This window comes from Mesocricetus auratus, unplaced genomic scaffold (assembly GCF_017639785.1).
Source record: "Mesocricetus auratus isolate SY011 unplaced genomic scaffold, BCM_Maur_2.0 Super-Scaffold_100691, whole genome shotgun sequence".
In the NCBI taxonomy this organism is placed as follows: Eukaryota; Metazoa; Chordata; class Mammalia; order Rodentia; family Cricetidae; genus Mesocricetus; species Mesocricetus auratus.
The window spans coordinates 6,507,308-6,530,452 of NW_024429267.1; the positions used below are offsets into that span (position 1 = coordinate 6,507,308).

General features: G+C 46.7%; 3 protein-coding genes across 13 annotated transcripts in view; 1 reads left to right on the top strand and 2 right to left on the bottom strand.

The window, feature by feature from the left end:
* Herc1 (HECT and RLD domain containing E3 ubiquitin protein ligase family member 1) overlaps positions 1-6,243 on the top strand; it is a 162,023-nt gene extending 155,780 nt beyond the window's left edge. For all 9 annotated transcript variants that reach the window (XM_040739487.1, XM_040739486.1, XM_040739492.1 and 6 more), the window contains 5 exons: positions 275-351; positions 1,266-1,518; positions 1,960-2,112; positions 4,475-4,780; positions 5,607-6,243. In XM_040739487.1, coding sequence (XP_040595421.1) covers positions 275-351; positions 1,266-1,518; positions 1,960-2,112; positions 4,475-4,780; positions 5,607-5,792 — 975 coding nt within the window. In that variant the 3' untranslated portion in view covers positions 5,793-6,243. The remainder of the gene's footprint in view (positions 1-274; positions 352-1,265; positions 1,519-1,959; positions 2,113-4,474; positions 4,781-5,606) is intronic.
* On the bottom strand, positions 5,920-12,493 carry Fbxl22 (F-box and leucine rich repeat protein 22). 2 transcript variants are annotated; one of them, XR_005874666.1, is made up of 3 exons: positions 10,606-12,493; positions 7,754-8,811; positions 5,920-6,383 (listed from the first exon to the last, which is right to left on the bottom strand). XR_005874666.1 is itself a non-coding variant. In XM_005075515.4 (2 exons), the coding sequence occupies exons 1-2, from the start codon at positions 11,163-11,165 to the stop codon at positions 8,418-8,420; spliced, it is 954 nt and encodes a 317-aa protein (XP_005075572.2). In that variant the 5' UTR covers positions 11,166-12,493; the 3' UTR covers positions 5,920-8,417. The 2 variants fall into 2 exon arrangements, 1 of the variants encoding a protein (XP_005075572.2); XM_005075515.4 differs by having other exon boundaries at positions 5,920-8,811.
* A 145-nt stretch (positions 12,494-12,638) lies between these two features.
* Usp3 (ubiquitin specific peptidase 3) overlaps positions 12,639-23,145 on the bottom strand; it is a 74,822-nt gene continuing 64,315 nt past the window's right edge. For both annotated transcript variants that reach the window (XM_040739495.1, XM_005075512.4), the window contains 4 exons: positions 17,071-17,189; positions 16,691-16,804; positions 16,521-16,588; positions 12,639-15,053 (listed from right to left, as the gene is read on the bottom strand). In XM_040739495.1, coding sequence (XP_040595429.1) covers positions 14,888-15,053; positions 16,521-16,588; positions 16,691-16,804; positions 17,071-17,189 — 467 coding nt within the window. In that variant the 3' untranslated portion in view covers positions 12,639-14,887. The remainder of the gene's footprint in view (positions 15,054-16,520; positions 16,589-16,690; positions 16,805-17,070; positions 17,190-23,145) is intronic.

A 23,145-nucleotide genomic window follows, 5' to 3' on the forward strand; every position in this document is an offset into this window, starting at 1 on the left:
TGACACTTGGCTGTCAGTATTGAATGAGTTTGGAATTTCATCACACCCTGCGTATAGCTGCACAGCTGCTTATTGGTGACCTTTCTCATGCTGGTTCTTCATTCTGCAGGTGATTCCTCACATAAGGACTTCATAATTTCTTTTTAAATTGGAATCACAAAAACAACTAGACTATAGAGATTGGTGAAGCGTAGCATTATAAATTCCAGTATTTAGTGTAGTTTGTTTATGCATTGATTGCCATTTCTCAGCAAAACACTTTCTTTTCCTGCAGGAACTTGAAACTGGTGTAGTCGACCTTCTCATACCCTCTCCTAATGCTACTGCAGAAGTTGGTTACAATAGAGACAGGTAAGACAGACATGTTTCTCAAATGCCTTAATAATGACAGTCACTTACTGAGTGCTTCCTGTGAGCCAGGCACTGTTTCCAGTGCTTCACATATGTTTCTCACTGAACCCTCATTACAACCCTGTCGTGGTGAGAAACAGACATTTCCATCCTCACTCGATACTAAAGAACAGACTGAAGGTAATACAGAGGGAAGAGAAAGCTCAAAGTTGCTTATGAAACCTGGCTGCCACATATTCCTTCAGGCTTTTACCATGTGTGATTCATTTAGAATGCTCTGCTAATGTCATGTCACAGAGCTGGTTGTTCACAATCCAGTAGTGTCTTTGTATTTGTAATTTTTAATTTTTTCATCTGCTCTGAAGACTTAGAAGTTTAAGTGAACTGATTGCAGCATGAGATGCAGGAGCAGGAGACTACTAGGCAATTTACTGGCTTTTTTACTTTTCTTCTAAGTGTAGTTGGGTTTGGTGGGGCATGTCCATAATCCTAAGCCTAAGCTTCATAGCAAGATACTATCTTTAAAAATAGAAACAAAATAGGAGCTGTGGAGATGACTTAGTGAGTAAGAGCCCTTGAAAACAAGAGGACCTGAGTTCAGAACCCCAGCACATAAAACCTAGATATGGCTGCTTGTGCCTGGAACTCCAGTGCTGGGAGCTAGAGACAGGCCAATTCTGAGAACTCAATGGCTGGCCAACCTAGGCAAACCCAGGTAAGCTGCAAATGTAGTGAGAGATCCCATCTCAAAAACAAGGTAGAAGGCAGGTGTGGTGACACATCCCTTTAATCCTAGCAGAGGCAGACTCTGAGTCTGAAGCCAGGCTTGTTTACATAGTGAGTTTCAGGTCTGATCTAATGCTGTAGCTGTGGGGAACTCATCTTTTGCTGAAAGATTTGCTTTTCTTTCTCAGGTTCCTTTTTAATCCCTCTGCCTGTCTTGATGAACACTTAATGCAGTTTAAGTTCTTGGGAATTTTAATGGGGGTTGCCATTCGTACAAAGAAGCCTCTGGACCTTCACCTGGCCCCTCTAGTGTGGAAGCAGCTGTGCTGTGTCCCACTCACCCTGGAGGACTTGGAGGAGGTGGATCTGCTCTACGTGCAGACCCTTAACAGCATCCTTCACATCGAAGACAGCGGCATTACTGAGGAGAGTTTCCATGAGGTAAACCCCAGCTTCTCCAATATGTGTACAGACTGGAAGCTTTCTCTGTAGAATCAGATGCTGTCCTCCTGTTTCTGTTGACCTAACCCTGACACGTCTGGGCCAAGCTGCCCCTAGTGGCTCAGTCTTAGTGGTCTTGGTAGCTGCTAATGTTAGTCCCTAGCTTCTGCCCCTTCCACTTTAACAGCTTTTCTGCCCATCAATGGACAACCAGGGGCACCAACTGGAAAGGGACCCATGTTCCTAGATGGCTGAACACAGCAAAGACGTGCCTCCTTTTACCTGTAGCAGAGGGGTCAGCATGGTCTGAGCAGTCACACTTGCCTGGTCTACCTTACTTTCAGTACCAAAGCCTTGTCTTTATTACTGTGTTTTGTGTGAGACATGCCTTTTGTTATCCCTTCTACCATGTAATAAAATTCCTTATTTTTCTTTTCTTAGATGATTCCTCTTGATTCTTTTGTTGGCCAGAGTGCTGATGGCAAAATGGTTCCCATAATCCCTGGTGGAAATAGCATCCCACTCACATTTTCCAATAGGAAGGAGTATGTGGAAAGGGCCATTGAGTATCGACTGCATGAGATGGACCGGCAGGTGAGATGAAACATCATGGTGCAGAAGGTGTCCTGGAATGCTTTACTTTATCCACACAAGAGCTCACCGATCTGGCCATTATTTACCATTCATGTGTAGATTCACTTGTATCTGCATTTCAGACCCTATCCAGAGACTTCTTAGGTCATGTCTCAGTGCCCAAGTCTGTAAGTCAGATCCGAATTGAACATTGGTTGTATGAGGTGATGCTCTCACCTAGCATCAAGGCCCCTCCTTAGCACTTCTCCAGCTGGGTCATTCAGCCCTAAACACAGGTCCTGCAGCCTCACAAGCGCCTCCGTCCTTCTCCTGGTACAGACCTTCAGCCTCAGCTAGGATGTGCCTCCTTCACAGACTGGGCCTCCTCACCGGGAGAGACTGCTTTCCTTCCTTTGAGATACACTCATCTTGGGTTATATATTTGTGTGGACGTAGTGTCCTAAGAACATGTGGGTCTTGTTTCTTCAGTCAGCTTGAAAGACTGCAAGTGAGGAGGGCATCTTTGTCATTTGTGTTCTCCTCAGTCTGTGGTAAAACACGAATAAACACCAAATTAATGTTAGGGATAGGAATAAGTGACCATATGAATTGATACTGTGTCCAAAGTTGGTTCTTTTCATAAGATCATTAATAGTTTCAATGTTTTATTTTTAGGTTATGTTGGGTCCTTTTTAGCTCTGGATCTAGGCTCTGAGGATATCTAAGTTTTTATTTGAAGTCCCAATATCCCTCAATCTTAGTTCCTTCTTTGAGTTTGCCTTTGGGGCCAGTTCAGTCATTAAACTGTTTTCCTAGTTTAGCGAAGTTAGGTTTTAGTCAGTGACAGTGTTTACAGGGCTAGGGTTCAGGGTTTATCTCCAATTCATGATAGAAAGTGGGGGGGGGTCTGTGTATATGTTGCTGAGGATTAAGATTGGGGTCTGGCCTGTGAGAGGCAAGTGCTACGCTGCTGAGTTACATCCCCAGCCCTGATGAGCATTTTCAATCCTCAGAGTTTAGAGAGTGATTAAATGTGTACTGGCCAGTGCCTAGTGCTGGACCCCATAATGCGCCGTTTTCTCCCTGGGGCACTCTGGCAAATAAGGGTTATTGGCTGCACATCACAGAAGCACTGAATCTAGAGAGAATAAGCATGTGCCCACCACAGATCCAGGATCTAGACTTCCTTGGTTCTGCTGAGCTGCTGCCTGTCCTCTGTGCCTCGGCCTCTACCTTGTTCCTCTCTCAGTGAAGTGGCCTCATCTGCTTTCACTTCCGCCTGTCTTGTAGAAGGGCATGTTCTTCCTGTGACTCTCCAGCCATCTCCTTGCCACCTCCAAGCAGCCAGCCTCGCACTTGAGTACTGCTTCCAGTTTTGTTTTCTGTTTTCCTGGCCTTGGCGGGTTGGTTTGGCACTCTGTGTAGATACACCCTTAGGACCTTGGGGATGCTATCAGCAGTCCTTCCCTCGGGCCCAGGCACAGTAAGCAATAGCACCTGGTACCCCCAGGGCCTTTCCCAGGTGTAGCTCCCCTTCTGAGGTGTGGTTTGCTTTTTTATCAGAGATAGTTTAAGAGGACCTAGAGAGAAGTATCGAGGGAGGGTTGCTTCTGAGCAGAGGCTACCACAAGGGGCTTCTGAGCAGAGGACTGGATTCCTCCTTCATTCTCCAGCCACCCAGCTGCCCTGTGCAGGGTGACTGTGAATAATGGTGATCCCACCCAGGTCGTCTAGCCATTGCTCACGGTGAACAATAACCATTTTCATGTGAGAAAATTTAAATCATCGTAAGTGGTGGATCCCAGAGTTAGAATTCAATGTCCTTACAAAATCCTTTGTCTTTATTGACATTCTATTATATATTTTTGGTGCTTTCCAAAAATGGACACAGACTGGGCAGTGGTGACACACACCTTTAATCTCAGCACTCGGGAGGCAGAGGCAGGCGGATCTCTGTGAGTTTGAGACCAGCCTGGTCTACAAGAACTAGTTCCAGGATAGTCTCCAAAGCCACAGAGAAACCCTATCTTGGGGGGAAAAATTGACACAGTTTTCACCAGAATAGCCATCTATACCATACCAGTCCTCAAAAGCGGCTCACTTGGGTGAGGAGATGGAGCAGCCACACAGCACACAGCTGCAGGTAGCTGTGTGTGACTAGAAACACGAGTGGGTGCCTCCCAAAGAGGACCCCACTCACTGAAGTTTTGTGGGGGAGAAGGCAGACTCCATGGAGTTTGAATTAAGACTGGGAGGAGTGGAAGTGTTCCAGAGCGGGGCGGGACTCAGACCTCGGGCTTGGAAAAGACAGCTTGTGCCCATGATGCGTGTCTGTCTACTTGCACAAATGTACCTCAAAATGAGCGACCTTTCGTGGACACAGGTGGCTGCGGTTCGAGAAGGGATGTCTTGGATTGTCCCTGTGCCACTGCTGTCCCTCCTCACGGCCAAGCAGCTGGAGCAGATGGTGTGTGGGATGCCTGAGATCTGTGTGGAGGTCCTGAAGAAGGTCGTGCGCTACCGCGAGGTGGACGAACAACACCAGCTGGTACAGTGGCTGTGGCGCACGCTGGAAGAGTTCTCCAATGAGGAGCGGGTGCTCTTCATGCGCTTCGTGTCTGGACGCTCCCGCCTGCCCGCCAACACCGCCGACATTTCCCAGAGGTTTCAAATCATGAAGGTCGATAGGGTAAGTATGCAGTTTTCCTTCCTTGGTTAAAATGTGGCCTTATTCCCTTTGCTGTTGCTTGCCTGCTAGGGAAACCAAAGTTGAACCTCCCAGAAGGCTTATGCATTCAGGCTCTAGCTTTTGGAACATCAAAATCTAAAAACATGAGGCATAAAACTTGAACTTGAGTTAGTTGTGGTGAGAAAGGGTCCTAAGTGAATGTGGAAACCTTGTTGCCAACAGAATCCTTCCCTATCCTCGCCTGAGTGGCCAAGGCATCCTCATGCTTCTGCCTCTCAGGCCCTGTGCCTTTTGTGTGTGTTTGCTGCACACCTGCTGCGCCAGAATCCAGAGATAAAGGCAGCAGTGCTAGGCAGCTGTGCCTCCCTAGAGGCCTCGCCGCAGATCCCCAGCCTAGTTGCATTTTGAAGGTGGTTAATAAGCAAATTCAAGAGTCAAGCACTCATTGGGGTCCCACCATCACCTCAAGTCTGCCTCTTGGTAGGCAGGAGGGAACTCCCACTGTACTCTTAAACTCTGACAGGTTCTGTGCAGTGTTCTCCCAAGCAGTCCTAGTCAGGACTTATCACCAGACATTACAGGGCCGTTGGAGGCAGTGCAAAACAGGAAGTAACTTGCCTGAAAGTCTTAGGGGCCAGGACAGTGGATCCGTGTGCCTCTGCCAGGTCCTAACCCCTTCTTCCATGCAAATGAACCAGTGGTTACAACCTAGGACTTGAAGTCAGGGAGGAGCCTTGCCTGTCTTGGCAGTGGCAGTGAGTAGTTGGCTCCACGCTCCCTGCATTTACAGTGTGCTTTGTAACGCTCTGGGTCTGTCTTTCCACAGCCTTATGACAGCCTGCCTACCTCACAGACCTGCTTCTTCCAGCTGAGGCTGCCCCCCTATTCCAGCCAGCTGGTCATGGCTGAGCGCCTGCGCTATGCCATCAACAACTGCCGTTCAATTGACATGGACAACTACATGCTCTCGAGAAACGTGGACAACGCCGAGGGCTCTGACACTGACTACTGACCAATGAGGGTGCTGTCACCACCCCTTCTCAACAATGCTCACTTCTGATTTGATGTTGACACACTTTTATGGTAACTGCATAGATGTTTTAGGAACATAAGCTGACATAAACAGTGGCCACATTTAGTTACTTCAAATGAAACAAAGAAATTAGATGTTTTTATTTTTCAAGTGATTGTACAAAAACAAAAGCAGAAACTGCTCAGTCAGGTTTCCCTCTGTATTTTTGGTCACTTTGGATAAGTTTGCATGAAACCATTTTGGTGCATTTTTAGTTGGGAATGATACATTTTTGTAAGCCTACCCAGTGAACATGAAACTGTACATTGTGTATAATTGTTCATTAGAAAGGACAGTTTTACATGAATATTCATATATTTATTTTGTTTTAGTTTGATTCGCCTGTGCAGGGTTCCTTACGCAAAGAAATAAAATAGATTCAGGAATCAGACTGGAAGCTACTGTTGTTGAACCAGGGAAGCTCCGGGCTAGGAGTTGAGGCAGACATGAGCCCAGATGGCATAAGCTTTGCTGTGCAGCCAGTGTCACGTTGATGCTCTTTGGCCATTCAGAAACTGGGGCAGGTTTCATCTGAAAAAGATACTACCAAGGGTCACAGTGGTGGGAGACGCTGGGACCTGGCTGCCTCCTTCCCTATGTTCTCCTGGCATCCTGGGTGTCTGTCTGGTTTTGTTTCCTCACTCTGGAGCAGAGCTTTTTGGCAGCACCCCTCCTGCAAAGCTTCAGCACATGGATGTGGGACAGCATCTCCATGCCGATGCCATGTGGTCAGATCTAGAGACAGAATGAGCAAGCCATAGGACCAAAGGACATCAAAGGAAAGGGTGGCCCAGAAGGGACAGCTGTGCACTGCAGACTCAGCATGCATAACAAGTGCTGTGAATTCGTGTGAGGGCTAGTGTGTGGATGAGAGAGTTGTGTGAGGGATTGAGAAAGTCCCACTTGGTGCTTGGACCCAGCCCCGTGGGTGGTTGCTAATTGCCCATCTGAGCTGCCTCTAGGTGGCTGTGAGGCTTCTGCAGTTTACCAAAAAGGGTTGGAGGTCTGTGGGCATCTTGTCTCTTTTATTCCTACCAAGTCTGTGTCACAGGCTGCTTCCCATGGAGTCAAGGGAAATAAGGGATCAGGCAGAGAAATGGGAAGGTAGTTATTTATCAGCAGAAAAGCAGTGTTTATGTTCAGAAAAATGAGATTCTGCCAGCCATGGCAAGTAGTGCATGAATCTGAGTGAAAAGCAGAGAATTGAGCCTTAGAGAAAGACTGAAGTTTCTGGGAGACACCAGGGACTTCTGGATAAAGACAAGCCCTTAATTCTGGTCTTGGTAGGAAGACTCTGCCTGGGTCTCTGGGCCCCGAGAGTCTCCCTAAGAGTAGGGCTCTGTGCTGATGAGGTTAAGGTCCCTTTGACTCCTGGGTTTCCTCCCAGTGACAGCAGTGCTTTCCCGCTGAGATGAGGTGTGCAGTCTGCAGGCTTCAGTTTATTTTAATTGGAAATAATGCCTTAACCCTGTGGGCTCAGGCCTTTGACAGCAGCTTTGCTCTGCCCAGAGAGGGGTGAGAGCCTGGACGTTGTTCTTGAACTTCACTGGCTTTCCCTGTGTGTGCCCTGCTGATTCCCACTGGCATGAGGTGACCCCCAAGGGCTCATTTAATCCTTCCCATAATCTGCCCTTCACAGCTCCTTCGTCCCGTTCTCAACCCCTCTCCAGCCATGTTGATCTCATCGCTGTAGCTAACACCCAACAATGTTCAGTCTGGCGCCCTGAAAGTTTCTTGGTTTCTAACAGTGTCCATATGGCTTGCTGGGAGCCCTGGCTCGATTCATGGCTCAAGTGTCACCTTCTTCATGAGATTTAGTTGGTCAACCCCTTCTGAGTGCCTCCCCACCACCGGGGTTGCCACCAATCCCAGAGCCATCCCCTCCCTACCCCACAAGTCACCTTCTGGACCAATTACTGCCTGGATCAAAATAGAGGCTTCGTGGGAACAGAACAGAATCTGTCTTTTTCTTGCTGTTTCTCCTCTGTGGGTCGGAATCGGGAAACCATTTCACAGAAAACTGAAAAACCTGGCAGCAGATAAATGACTGAGCCTTGATTACAGCTGGCGGTGGAAGGAGTCACCCGAGCTTCATGCCCTCCTCCGAGTCATATCCATTTACCTGCTTGCTCCATCCCTGTCTAGGCCCTGGCCATGGGGACAGGACGACTAAAGTGATACCGACCTCAAGTCCAGGCCCAGGACCAGCAAATCTAGGAAATGAAAAGTCTGTTCTTTCATCAGCTAATAATGGTTCCATATCTAAGCACTTAACTAGAGCTATTGCTTTTATCTTTAAATACTGGTCTTTTTTTTTTTTCAAGTGACACATTTTCCCTTGTGATAACCGTAGGAGAAATATTGATAACTATCAGTCATGCAGGGCCGGGAGCGAGTTTTCTAGAATGGCTTGTGCATCCTGCTTCGGTGTGTGCCCCACCATTCAGAGGCTCCTCGCCAGCCTAGTGCACGGTCCCGCCGCTGGTGCTAGTGAGCGCGCGGGTAAGACCCGCGGGGTCCGGAGGGACGTTAGAACCACCGAATGTTTTACAAGCGTCCGCTCGTTTAATCGCGCGCGCGTCCTCCACGGGAACTCGTGGCGTGAGGTTGGCATCGGCCCCCAGGTGCAGCCGGGGAAACCGAGGCAGCGCACCCGCGCGCGAGCGGCGGCTGGTCCGGCATCATGGCCGCGCTGTGCTCGGCGCTCAGGGTCAGGTTCGGGCAGGCGGCGCGCAGACGAAGCAGGCCTGCGGCGCTCACGTTGCGGCAGAAGTCCACGTGCAGCGTCTGCAGCGCGCGCCCGTGCGCGGCCACGGCCGCCAGAGTGCGGTTGGTGACGCGCGCGCAGTTCTCGAGGCGCAGCGCGCGCAGGCGCGGGCAGCTGAGCAGCAGGCGGGCCAGGCAGTCGTCGGTGACGTGACCGCAGCCAGAAAGTGTGACGGACGCCAGATTGGGGCACCTGCGGGGAGAGCGCGGTGACCGAGATGCGGGACACTGAGTCCTGCCCTGGAGGGGGCGGCCGCGAGTCCACGTGTCGAGGACTGCGGTCAGGGCCCCCTGCGTCTGCTGGAGCTATTCAGTCTCTGGGAGAGACAGCTGTGTGCCTTTGATCCTCCCAGGGGCTGGGAGCGGAAGAGTCTCCTGGAGTAATGAATAATGACAAGAAGCCAGTGTTGGGCCTAGCTTTCAGCTCGGTTGCTCAACAGTCACTTCATTCCCTGCAGCCTGGAGCCCATGGCAGCTAGAGCCAGGCCCTGAAGTTGGGACACTGTGGAGCACGCCCGGGACTTATTTGTAGCGTGGCCGACTATCACTGAGCCAGTTCACTTCTGGGTGGCAGGTGTGGGGCAGTGTGTACCCATGCGCTTGTGAGGATTGAGGTTGTGAGCGGAAGCCCCCTGCAGGCAGATGTAACCCACTCTCCTGGAGACCAGGAGGGCATCTGGCTTCGGGGGAGGGGGTCTCCAGTGGGCCCGAGCCCTGCAGTAAAGGAGGCCCAGGTTCCCTTCCACACCACCCTCCCTCCCACCCCTTGTGCCTGGTAGATGAAAGTAACTTACAATGTACTGGGCGCGGCACCATTCACACACTGAGCCCATGAGTCCCTCAAGTCTATGGGCCTTCAGCACAGCTGGCGCTCATCACCCACCCCTCCACCCCCACCCCCACGTGCTACCCCACTTTTGTAAATGAAGAGTCTGGCTCAGAATGGCTCAGGTGACTTGACAGGTAGATACTTTGTAGTTCTGATACTGTTACTCATGAAGGTTATGAAAGTGCATTTTAGCCCTCAGCATATTCCTGATCTGGCCTTAGTTTTAGACTGAGAATGACTACGGCAGGAGAATCCAGACTAGATGACTCCCTTACAGCCCAGCTGATTTTACCCTTCTCCTGTGTACTAGCAAGTGAAAAGGCAGGCCACGTAATTATTTCCTGTTCCTATGGGAGGCCAGCCAACAGTGACTATCAACCTTGCGTGGCAGCAGCTGGCAGCCATCCAAGCTTGTTAGCTAGCAAGGGACTCTTTTCTCTTTAACTGCTGACAAGAGCCATGTCAGCCAGAGCTGTCCTACACAGGAAGGTGTGACCAACCCATTTGGTGACTGTCCCTGCAAGGGATGCAGGTCAAAAGATCAGATAGGGGATGTTTGAGGGGCTTGCTTATATTAAAAATGAGTTGCTTTATCTCAAATTCAAATTTAACTGAGTGGTATATGTCTTATTTGCTAAGAATCTGGTGGCCCCATACTGGCTACATCACACTACCTCTTGGAGCCTCCTGGGTACTATGTAACTGTTTGTTCTCAGAGACACTCACCACTACTCTGAGCATGTTCTCAGAGACACTCACGGCTACTCTGCACTTGGCTCTCCTTCATTAGCAATTCTCAGTCCTTGGGGACTGCTTAGGACACATCAGAGGCCTGGGCCCACTGATGCCTCTGGAGTCTTTTTCCTAGGGCCTGACCTTGAAAATCCAGGCTAAGCTGAACCCAGCAAACCCTTCATGGCTGCCAGTAAAGAGCTGCTGCCAGTAAAGACAGCTGCTCCACGGACAGAGCCAGCTGACCCTCCACTCTTTTGCCACAAAAGCAGCTTTAGGAGTGCAGACTGAGCTGATTTTACCCAGCTCTTGGGTTACTGGTTGCTGCCTTAGACTGAGAGCCATATTGCTCTTGGAATGTGTGCTTCCACCCCCTGGAGCCAAAAGGCCAGCAAGGCCACTGCTGGCTGGGGCAAGGTGGCCTACCTGTCGCACACCTGCAGGAGGAAGTCATTGACCAGGCTCTCGTGCTGGCTGCAGATGCTCCTCTGGAAGGCACTCTTGAGCCAATCCTCGATGCTGCACACCTGCACGCGGCTGGAATGCCAGCAGATAGACAAGCTGCGCAGTGCAGGGCCCAGCCGGAAGTTGTCCTTCTTGAGCTCTGCGAGAGAATGGAAGTGCAGCAGGGGCCACAGGGTGGGGTCCTCAAACACATCCCGGAGCTGGGAGCAAGTCCTGGAGAGGCTCTTCCTGCTGTCCTTGTCCAGGAAGGAGAAGAGGCAGAGCAGGCACTCCCGATTGAGCTGGGTTATGTGCATGGCGAGTGGCTGCCTCACGTGAGTGTGCCCAGCAAGGGTCTGACCTGCCTCCTGCTTCCTCCTCAGATCAGGACTGGTGGACATATATGGTTGAGGAATGGTGTTTATTTTTGGCCAACAACTGGTGCTGAAGCTGGGGGTGGGGAGGGCGGGTGTCAGGATCCAGACTGACTTGCAGCCATCTGTGGTTCGGCTTATGTCTAGAGGGCCTGAAAGTCCTGGCATCAGAGCAGCCCACTGAAGTTAGTTTCCTTAAAAGGGTTTTTCCCCCACCTCTGAGCTGACACAAAGTAGTGTTGAGCACAAAGCTCTTGACTTTCCAAGGTATTGCCATTGGAGGTGACTGGCTGCAACAGCCCTCCGGTGCTTTCAGTCTTTCTCCCTAGCAGGGTGGTGGTGAATGTTAACTGTTACGTCTCAGAGTGTGCCTGTGTGGCTCCTTTGTTCACCCTTGCTAGGAAGAGGCCAGTGCTATCCCCACCACCCACGCCCCCAGCCAAGGGAGGTAACATGTTCCCAGCTGTGAGTGAAATTGAGGGTCATGCTTTTCCGTTACTTTAGCTCAGGAGATTAATGGCTTGCAGACGAGGCTGAGCTAAATTCAAATTCCAATGCCCTTACTGGACAAAGGATTTCCCTGGCCCAAATGGTCTATGTTTACCCTTAACTGTTTCATAAAGATTCAGCTTTTGTGTGTGTGTGTGTGTGTGTGTGTGTGTGTGTAGATTCAGGGTTTCATTGTCTGTCCCAGATAGTAGATTCAGGGTTTCGTGTGTGTGTGTGTGTGTGTGTGTGTGTGTGTGTGTGTGTGTGTGTGTGTGTGTGTGTGTGTGTGTGTGTGTCCCAGATAGTATTTCATTGTGTGTGTGTGTGTGTGTCTGTGTGTCTGTCCCAGATAGTATTTCCCAAAATGTGAGGCTAGGCAGAGGCAGCTCTTTTTCACTTTGTTTTTGAATGTTTAATTGAAATGGAAATGGTCTAGATGTATGCACCTCCCCGCTGCTTTTTAGGAGTGGTGTATGGTGTTGCAGCACAGTTGAGGACAGGCATGGCGGGAACTAACGAGGTTGCTCTTAACACAGCACCATGAAAAACCTAAGACAGCAGCAGCTTCCGAAAGGCCACCCCCTCTCCTGCCCGTGTAAGCTACAGGACCACCCCTGCTGCCCTGCTCTGCCATGTCTCAGTTCTACTGGAAACAGTGCAGGAGTGACAGACAGAAAAGAGACCTTTAATGCCACTTTCCACCTAACAGCCCAGCTGCTGCGGTGGGACTAGGATGTGACTACAGCCAGAACAATAGTCATGAGCACCATGATGTTCCCTCGCCATCTTATGGACTACCAAGTTCTAATGGCAAATGATCTTAGCACAGCCACCATTCACCTAGGGGCTACTGTCCAGTGGTGACAGTCACAGACATATGTGCCCCCTTCTTCCTGTGCTGTGGCATTTTCTCAGGGCTGCCCCTGGCCTCGGGTGACTGGTGCTCTGGCTGTGGAGACACTTCTTACCTGAGCCTTTCCAGAGCTTGAGCAAGAGGTGACGTCAGCAGCAGGAGAAATGAGAAAGTTTAGGGGACTAAGGAGGTTACAATGGGTGAAATGTATGTACATTAAACCAAAGAAGGGAAAGTTTAGCTTTAAGGAATAACTCTAGGTTGCACAGGTGAGACACATGACACTCAACCAGGGCCAGCACATGTGACTGGTTTAATTGTATCATCTGTCATCACTACACACTGAGTAGAATACAGTGGATAAGCATAGGTTTCTCCACCATGGAGAGAGACTTGTGTTGCCACAAACTGTTTGTATCCCCACCTGTGTGGGAGGACTTGGAGTTTCCTGTTCCCAGGGGCTGATGGGACAGGGTACGTGTGAGGCCCTGCCTCAGCACAAGGTCTGAACAAAAAGCTGCATGCGGCCTAGAATGCATGACATGGGAAAGTCTTAAGCAGCACAGAAAGATGAGCTCCCAACAGGTAAATAAGGCTACAATTAAAATACAGACAGGCATATTTACATCATGGATGTTCAGATGTAGAACGCAATGGAAGCAGCCACTTTCTCAAAGAATCTTCATTCGGTCACTCACTGTTGCTTAAGTGAAATCAATCAACAAAACCACTACAAAAATTCCCAGAGAGGATGCCTTCCCCTTGTATGCCAACAGTGTCGCCTGTCGTGCCCATCACCTCCTCAACAGAGCAGTCAATCTGCCATGTGCTCCACCTGATGGACAGTGTCAGTTTCATCTGAGTCTTTGGAAGTCATTGAAGTTTCCCATTGAGAGGTCAAGACATAAATGCCACTGCTGAGTCTAGAGTCTCCCTTCTAAGAAGAGCCTGGATTTGCAAGAGCTTGTGTAACGTCAAATGAGACTCACATTCAGGCTTTAGCTGTGTTAATCAAGGTTCAAATATATTAGAGCAAGTCAAGTGACCCTCAGTCTGTGGATCAAACCAGAATAACAGAACTGCATGTGCCTCTATCTCGTAACTCCGCACAGCTCCTCAAGGTCTGCCCGCTTTAACACGATGGTGCCATAGCCTTTTCTGCATGATAGTTTAAACCAGTGCTGTGCAAGAGAGCCATATCCTGTGGAAATGCACTAGACTGCACTGTCTTATATCCAGCACTGGGAACATGACTACTGTGACTGAGGAATGTATTTCCAATTTCCCACATGTGGCCACTGTCCTGACGGGTTCCAATTAGGTTTATATTGAAATGCTGATCTATGTCATTTCTGCTCTGAGGAAATTCAGGATTTATCCAGCTGATATTAAAGTGGAATCGGGCCATGTCTGCGCCATCAACTTCACACTAACCAAGGAAAGCTACCAAACTTTTCTTTAACTAGAAAAAATAAGAGTGCTAGGATGTCTGCATGAAGTGCACTTTGTCCCTTCTGGGAGTGAACGTGGAACAAGCCATGTTGGGAGTTCTAGACTCTGACCTGCAGGTTGCATTTCCTCCACCCTCAATCACTGGCCTCCAGCACTTGTCATTAGCTGCCTTCTTTAAATGGGCCAAACTCCCATTTTGGTTGAATCCAAATAGTGCTTCCATCTATTTTTGTAAACAGTATTTTTTTTTAAGCAACTGAATTCAAGAATAGAAAATATTCTTGTTCAGAGACAAAAATACTTTCTCCTGGCTCTGCTATCAGGCAGGGAGCAAAAAAAAAAAACCAGACTAAAGATGACGCCACTTCTGTCTGGAAAGGGTGCTACAGCAACACTTGAAGTCAGGTGACTGTCAACTCTGGAGGCTAACACCTCACCTCTGATGAGCACCCAGAATCCGCCTCATGGGACGGGATGTACCTCTACCAGGTAGCCGTTCCTAGCCTTTCTGCTCCAGGAAAATACTAAGAGTAGAACAGAAAGAGAGCAATTCTGGGACTTCAGCACAGATGCAACAGAACTGACAGATTTATTTAATGCTGAGAAACAACAGCCCCGAGACACAGGCAGCGGTGACGGCCTGGTCTGTGACCTTCAGCTGCCGCCTGCGGTCAGAGGGCATTCCTGAGCAGTCACTGTGAGACCGTGAGCCACAGGTCCTGCGTACACGACCCAGCCACTGTGAAAGGCAGCAGGTAGGGTGGCTCTCAGCATGTAAGGACAGAGCACATGTGCCTTGGTGAGAACTGAAAACATTCATATAAAAAGCCAAACAGAACTAAGTCCTGGAAACTACATATAAAACTCGAGTTATTACAACTAAAGCAGCCAATCAAGATGCCTGCTGAGGTTTTCTGGTAGAACAACAACAAAAATTAGTTGGTGCCCATATTGAGTAAGTCACTACCATTGACCAAACTAAACCCCAAACTGGAAATTGAAAAGTGCATAACGAAATTAACTCTTGGATCAAGTATTTATGGAAAATTGGAAATGTTTGTCCGGTATAGTTTATGAATCGTGATCAGAGGAGGTATTAAAGTTTATCTGACCCAGCTCTGGCCTGACGCTCCACATAGAATAGAATGTAGGCCTTTGCCTTCCCAACGGTCTCCTCATCGGTCACTGTTACAGTACTGTCATTGAAATGGAACCAGCGGCCTTCATGAGCTGCATATGCCGTGTAATGTCCAGAACCGACCCTGTAAAGAAAAGGCAAAAGATAAAGGAAAAGACTACAGCAGTAAAGTGAGTAAATATAGAAAGGGCTGGGTGGTGGCGCACACCTTTGATCCCAGCACTTGGGAGACAAAGGCAGGCGGACCTCTGTGAGTTTGAGGCCAGCCTGGTCAACATAGCAAGTTCTAGTGTTACACAGTGAGACCCTGTCTCGAAGACGAGGATAAAAGACTACAGGAGTCACTAAAGGATCTTTCCTGCTGTGCAGTGTTAAAAGTATTAGTAAGTACAGTAATTAAGGAATGGAGATGTCTAGTTTGAGACGGTTAGTTGAACTGTGTTCACCTCCCTCTACACCCACAGACAAGGAATATACTGACACTGGGGAAACAATACACCAACCGACCACAGAAATAACTTTCTAGAACATACAGCAGATGGCGCTGAGGCATGCAGAAACTAGAGAGCTGCAGACAGCCTTCATAAGTATATGTGGAAGCCTCTGAAAACATGCAAAACTGATGCTAGATTGTTTGTCAGAAAGTTGGGGCAAAACCCCAGCTTAGACATCAGTGTGCCCTGAAGAAAGCCTCCCCTGTGACTTAGTCACAAAGGGCTCTGCCTGGGCGGAAAGAGCAGGTGAAGACTGCCATAGCTGCTACAAAGTGCCTTAGCAGAATCTTGCTTTCCCATACACTAGGGAAAGATACAGCTTCAGAGATAAGGGATATGCGAGGCATCACTGGAGGACCCTGTGCAGAGAGCCAGAGAACACAAACTCTCTAGTGCCAACAGTGTCAGGAACAGGACATTAGAAAAAAATACAATTGCCATGTACAAAAATGTGTTGGATTGGCAGTACAGAGTTGAATGGCAGAAAGGATCTTATGAATTCCAAGAGAAAAAAAAGGTTGAATATAAATATACTTCATTAGTAAAGACACTTAAAAGTGTCCCTGTTCCTATTAATTCAGAATCTACCTTATTTTCTCAGTCTAAGAGAGACTACAAATGTAAAAGCAACAGGCTGCTCAGCCTCCCCAGAGTCACTGCTCCGGGTCAGTGGAGTGGTGTCTACACAGTGAGGGAAAGGATTTGTGCTATGGATGGTAGCTTGCCCAAGTATACCAGTCCAAGTTTGAAAGTAAAATAACTATTCTTTATCAGACCAGAAATCAGAAAGGTAAACCCCAAATACAAGCTTCCAGGACAAAACAAAACAAAAGACTTATTCTACAAAAAACTAAAAGTGAATCTTTAAAGTAGATGGCACGGGTGAGTTATTGCAAATGTTACCACTTAAGTCTGGACTGGCAGAGGGAGCCAGTTTGTAGTGGTGGGGGTAGAGGATGCACTGCCCCATTCTGCTTTCGCATGGCCTCCATGATCCACAGAGCAACACTGCAACCATTTTTAGGGCACGACTAGAAATTTCAGGCCCTCTTGTGTGGCTCCCAAGTACTCCCAACTCCAAGAAGGTGACGACTCACCCAGAGCCATGGTGCACCACCACCGCAGCGAGGTCATACAGGCAACTCTCTGGGCCACTGTTCTCTGGCTATAGACAAAGGAGAGGGGACCCAAGAGCTGAGTTAGGAGCAGTTGTCAAGGACAACCCAGTGCCTGCTTCTCTATGAAGACTCCTCTCCCGGCTCCTTACCTCTAGTAGGTAGCACTTCATGTCCAGGCCTCTCAGCGGGAATTCTACGTACGTATCAACTTTGTTTCTTAAATATGCTGTCCAGTGAAACCTTTTCAAGTGCAAGCACAGCACCTGGTGATAGACAGGACAAAGTCTGAGGACAAGGCCCGGGGACAACTCGCCTTTCAGTACTACCCAGCTCTGTCAGTTCCAGCATCTGATGCCAGTTTTTCTTCTGATCCCGAGACTGCTCTTTTCCTGCGTACCTTATAAACTACCAGGTTTCAGCTCTGACTGCAAACCTTAGCGAACTTCCCAGATCCGTTCGCAGAGCTCACAGCTAATAATCTAACTCTCCTCACGCATCTTCTCCAGAGAATACACTGAAACTCACTGACCTTGGGAAGTTTTTGAATCCAAAACTTCTTTGTGGACTTTTGCTTCTTCTTGCACTTGTGGCACATATACAACTCTGTCTCGTCAAGTTCCTCTAGGTCAGTGAAGCTTCGGAGACAATCTGCAATAAGAGTATTTTTGACAGCATTAAAATAAGGTGGGAAAGACTAACTTGCAGCACAATGACCCAGGTTTCAAGTTCATGTTTTTCAGCTCTATAATTTAAATAAACTCAATCATCCCCAGGAACAAGCTAGAGACCGGAAATGTTTGCTGGGAACAAAGACCATGTTTAAAACACCTCGCTTCACACTCTTCATGAGCTCATCTAAAAACGCTAATAAAGATGAATTCCTGGTGAAATCAACACTTCAATAGCTATCTCCTCTAAGTGTGTGGCCCATGCACATAAAGTCAGATTTAGATCAAATATTCCAGTCTTACAGCTAATCTAAATCCCTGTCTAGAATATCTACTCGGAGGCCCCAAGATAAGGCATGGCTACATTATACTCTTTTAAAAGGTCTTAATTGTTTAATCTGGAGTTGGCAAAATGTGGTCCTAAGCCAAATCACCAAGCCACCTGGCTCTGCTCACATGTGGCCTGGCTGCTTTTATGCAAGAGATGCAAGGCCTCTGTGCTCAATGGGCTTGTACAGGAAATCTTTCCAGGCTTTTGCTGTAGTCTGTGGAAGACACACATTACTGTGTAGAAAAATACAAATGCCTGTGTACCCAACTCTCAGGGCAAGAAACTGACTCTGTCTAGTACTGAGAAACTATGCACACAGTGTCTGTTAGAACCATGAGGTGGACTGCAGCTGTGGGCCAGAGACAGGTCAGACACTTCCTCAGCCTCTCTGATAGTGACCCCAGCTGTGGTGTTAATTTCTTTGTTGGTCTTTATATTATACACTGTATTCTTAAACAGTGGATTAGCTTGGTAAGATGGGCAGCAAGCAGAACCTAGATGGGCAAGGAAAGGCAATGGTGTCACTGTTGTCAAGAGTTTCAGGTCAGAGTCAGCCTTGGCCCCCCTGATCTAGGGCCACAAAGAGCCCTTTTGGGAAAATGAGGCAGGGGAAAGTCTAGTAGAGCGAGTCGAGAGGACCATGCATCCAGGACTACACTTTTGCTCCAAGATCCCAATTCCTTCCAACATGTCTAAGCTCCCTCTCAATTCAATTTCCTCCTTTGGACCTTCCTCAGCCCCATTTCTTTCCTAAACTTGATCCTGACAGATCCCTTTATCCCAGGGAAGACGTACTGTTTCAGCCTCACCCTTCCTAGAGCAAGCCTCAGCTACTAGACCTGAATTTGAAGTCAATATAGGGTGCTGTCAGGGGCCTCCGAAGCACCAAGTCTCTGTAACTATAGAGATCATGGCTACAATGCAGACTGATGGGCACTATGACTCCCCTTATGCTGGTCACTATGATGCTCTTGAATTCTGAGCCAACCTTGGGTGTTTTTATGAACCCATGTGTGCTGCATCATGCAGAAAGCTGGCTGTGGCAGGGCTCTGGGGATATGGGAGAGAGAACTAAAAGAGAACTTAATGTGATAAAAGCCAATCCAGTAAAAATAAGGAAATAAGACCAGGACTCCCAAGTTTGCCACATCTATTCCACATGGCCGTGAAAGTTTCAACCATAGCAATGAGGCAAGAAAGAGAAATAAAAGACAATCTCAAGTGAAAAGGAAAAAAATTAAAATCTGTAATTAGGATGGTTTTATATGTAGAACATCCTATGAGACTAAGAAGTTAAAGCACAAGGGCAGAAAGGCAGCACTGGCAGATGTCTCCTCCTCCAAAACCTCAGTCAATACAGTTCCAACAGATTCCAGCAAGGGGTTTTGTGAGTAACTGCATTGATGGCTCAGCAACTGCCCAGAACCCCTGTAAAACTAGTCAACAAAACACAAGTGGCCAAAGATTGTCAATGATACAGGGAGAACAGGAACAGCCCCACAAGTAATCCACACTTGACAAAGAGCAAGGCAGGAAGGATGGAGTTTGGAACAACCATGGTAAATCAGGGTGACAGGCTAAAGGATGTTTGTGTTCTTCTGGGATTTCATTCTTGGTCGGTCAGTTTTCTCCAAATCCTAGACTTAGCATGTTTCTTTTTTTAAAAAAAAGTGTGTTTGAGCCCGTGTATGCATGCACTTGTGTATTTGGAGGCAGGAGTATCATCTGAGACGTCATTCTCAGGAATGTCATCCACCTCCTTTGAGAAAGGTTCACTCTTTGGCCTGGAGCTTACCAAGTTCTAGGAACCTGGTCTGTCTTCATCCCCAGTGCTGAGATCGCAAGCATGCCTGGTATTTTCACGCAGTTCCGGGTCCTGCCTGCAAAGCAAGCCCTTTATAGCCTTGTGCTTTATCAACTGAAGTACCATGCCAGCTCAAAGCATGCTTTTCTATACTAGGGAAGACGGCCATTTTAAAAATAGAAATGCAGAGACAGTTTCTTCAATAGACTGCATACCCAAAGACATTGTATCTTTACTGTCCACAGAAGTGAGTGCTGTCACTGACTGGGCCCAAAACATACTGGTGTGTTGTTCTATAGAAGCCTGCAGATGATGCAAACTGCATGAGCAATGAGCATCCATCCACTGATTGACAGCACCCACATACTGGTAGAGCTTCCTTAATGTCACCTATTGTTAAGGTTGAGGAAGGTGCTGACAGTACTTTATTGCATTTCTAGGGGGAAATCTATACCACTTTTTGAAACTCTGGATTCTCATATTGGAGGGCCTGTTTCACAACTGGCGGTTTTCCATATGAAACTGTGGAAACAGCATCTCCATAGAAAGAAGGAAGTAAAACTGGTTTGTTTTAAGTCATTAGGTCACCTTCTATGTACCTGCAAAGTTAATTTCACAAACCTGGAGTTGAAGAGTATACAGGGTACACTTTTCATTGCCTTTAAAATATATGTAATTATAAATGTTTAAAAGTTAGGGGAAATTGCAGTTCCGATTCTTCTTGGATCAGACTTGCTGTTGGAAATACTTAAGAATTTTAATACAAATGAACCATACCTAATAATGCAGGCTCTAACCCAGCTGCTTTGGAGACTAAGGCAAGAGGATCAGAAGTTCAAGGCCTGATTGAGCTCACCCACTGTGAGTGGGTAATTTAATGTTCCAAAATAAAACATACCAAAAGATTTGCAGAGCTCAGTGGTGTGCTTGCTTAGTTATGTGTAAGTGCTTTGGTTCAACCTCTAGTCCCAACATGATTAAATGAAGGCACACACATTTTTCATCTTACATAAATTTCATCATTTTATATACACACACACAGTCTCATAAGCAATTTTTACAATAGAATGACTGATCTATTGGTGGAACTATTAATGTTAGCTTTGTATTCACCACATAACAAAAATGTTCAGCCCTAACCTATTGGAGGCCATTGTAGGTTTTCTGGCAGCAAGCACTGCTTTAAAAGAGGAAGTCTGGCCCAGCATCCACCAAGACAAATCCCACAAAAACCACCTCCTACTGTAGCCTGAGGATGGACTGTCGCCTTATCTGTGCTTTAGGACGATGCTTCTGGAAACTTCCCACTGTCTGTTTGATTTGGTCCCACATATATTTTTGTATCAACTGCTGTTTTAGTACTTTTAGGACATTCCTACCCCATCTCTATCTTGCCTCCACTAGATTTCTTTAGCTTCTCGTAAGGAATTTCTACCTATAGAGAAACTTTTAAACTAATTTAGGAAGTAATTTTGAAGAAAACTGTGCTGATACCATGCTGGGTCTTCACACGCATAGCATGATTAAGGCTTTTATTCCTTCTTCTAGGTCATTTTTTCCTCAAACTCAATCCTCCCACTCTGGCTACAAATGATGGAATTATCAGGATTCTTTGCCACACCTAGTAGTCTTGCATATTTTTGTTTACTGCTGAGTACTTTGAGTGTTTTTGCTGCTACTATGATAGGGAGTTTTTGCTGTGTTCAAAATGATTTTTTCCTCTATTTTGTTTTTTATTTTGTGTGTTTAGGTATTTGTCTTCATGTATGTGTACTGATGGGGAAGTCCTGTGTATATGTCAATAAAGCACTGTTGGCTAATAAGGAAGCAAGATAGGTGGGACTAGGAGTCCAGGAGGACTCTGGGTAGGAGAAACACAGGAGCCATCATGTAGCCCGCCAGAGAAGTAATATGTCCGTCAGGTAAGAGAAATACTTAGATTGGCAGTTATGGGGTAAATACTTAAGTCAGAGCTAGCCAGTAAGAAACAAGCAAGGCCAACAGTTTCATAATTAATACAGCGTCTTGTGCATTATTTGGGGACTACAACGTGGCAGAGCCCAGGTGACTGGTGGGGAAAAACCAAAGCAGCTGGCAAGGAAAAGGCTTCTCTCTACAAAAAAGGAAAAGGCTTCTCTCTGCAAATGATGATCAGGAGTGGGATCAATGAATTGCCTCATAGAACGACAAAAGCTTTAAAGGAATTTTAGAAACAAAAGAATGGAGAAAAGCATGGGTTCTTGGTAGCAGCATTTTTCTCAGGTGGGCTCTGTTTTGCTAGCTACAAGCAGAGAGAGACTCACGCGGCTCACTTAAGGGAGTCTTCCTGACTCAGCATAAGAAAGGGAAAAAAAAAAAAACCAAGGTTCTTTTAAGAGGCCCTGCTAACGATTAAAAGGTGTGTACATACAGCTGGAAGTGGCAGTGACCACATCTCCAAGCCAGCAGCTTTTGCTGGATGTTAGCATAGACTGAGACACTGAGCTGGAATCACGCTTAACGCACGCAATCTTGGAAAAACTGCAGTTTAAACAGCCATGGTTTTAACAGATAAGACACATGGCCAGAAAAACAAAGATTTACAGTAAAGTCAGACTTGGATGAAGAAAAACCTCTAAAGCTTTACAGTGTGTTTAAAAATATACGTAGAATTGAGAGAGAAAAAGAAACGACATAGTGGTAAATAGAGAAGCCAGCTGTGGTGGCACACACTGGTAGGAATTGCTCCAGAGGCAGAGGCAGGCGGATTTCCAAAGAGAAACCCTGTCTCAGAGAAAAATAAATAGAAGTAAAAGAAATAAAGTAATAATAGATAAATAAATAAGCCACGTAAAGATGGAAAATACAGGGAGTCTGGATACTGTATGCTATTGTGTTTTTCAGTTTTTTGATTGCTAAGGAAGGAACAACTGCTAAAGTACACTTGATTATAAATGCTGCTGAATTAATCCAACTTCTATCTTTTGAAAATGCCTTGACTTCAAAATGTATTATAAGAATATGTTACTTTGGAAAAGAGTTTTTGTTTATGTTTCTACAGAAAATGGCAAGCTGTGGATTCCTTTCAGGCTTCTGTGGTTTGATGAACCAAGACTCCAGGAAGCAGTGGGCCAGGTGTTCCAACAATTGAGACAGCTAAGATGACAGAGTCTTACAGATCCCCAAAATAAGGACTTATACAGGTTTCTGAGTTTTGTCATGATCCCCATGGTATGAACAGCGCCCCCTTCCAGCACGAAGCAGTTTGGAATGAGTGACGTCCAAATCCCCATATTGTTTATAAATCTTTGTTTTCGTTTGAATGGGGTTGCTTATAATTGGTTTAATGATCACAACCAATCTCTTTCTAAAGGAAAAATGGGATTATGGTATGGAAATGAATACTTTGTATTGGTATGGTTTTTCATTTATTGATTCAAAGTCAAGATCAATTTTGTGATGTGTATATTTCTCCTCTTGATTAAATATTGTGTTTATACTAATCTTTTAAAACATAATGCATAATTGAATACAGACTATAGATAGTTACTTATAATAGTCAGAACTTACAGTTAGGTAAGTTAGGTTTTCTAGATATACAGAGATATATTTGAGATAGATAGACAGTCTTCAAACCTTTCAAAGACCTTCAGAAAATGGCATTTAAAATGGTTTAGGGTTTTTCTTGACAATGAGAAATATCTGCTCCTGGCAGCACCAATTACGTCTGAGAGGAAGATGGGTATCGAAGAAACTTGTTACGGAGTTTGCTTTCAACATGTCAAGATTAGCCATTTGGGCAAGAAACTGCTCTTGCCTGGA

Bases quoted from the DNA above. Each gene is read 5' to 3' on its own strand.
- Fbxl22 (XM_005075515.4), bottom strand. From the start codon at position 11,165: ATGCCAGGACTTTCAGGCCCTCTAGACATAAGCCGAACCACAGATGGC. The intron at 8,812-10,605 runs GTAGGCCACCTT...CTCTCCCCGCAG, and splicing joins CTCCTGCAGGTGTGCGACAG to GTGCCCCAATCTGGCGTCCG.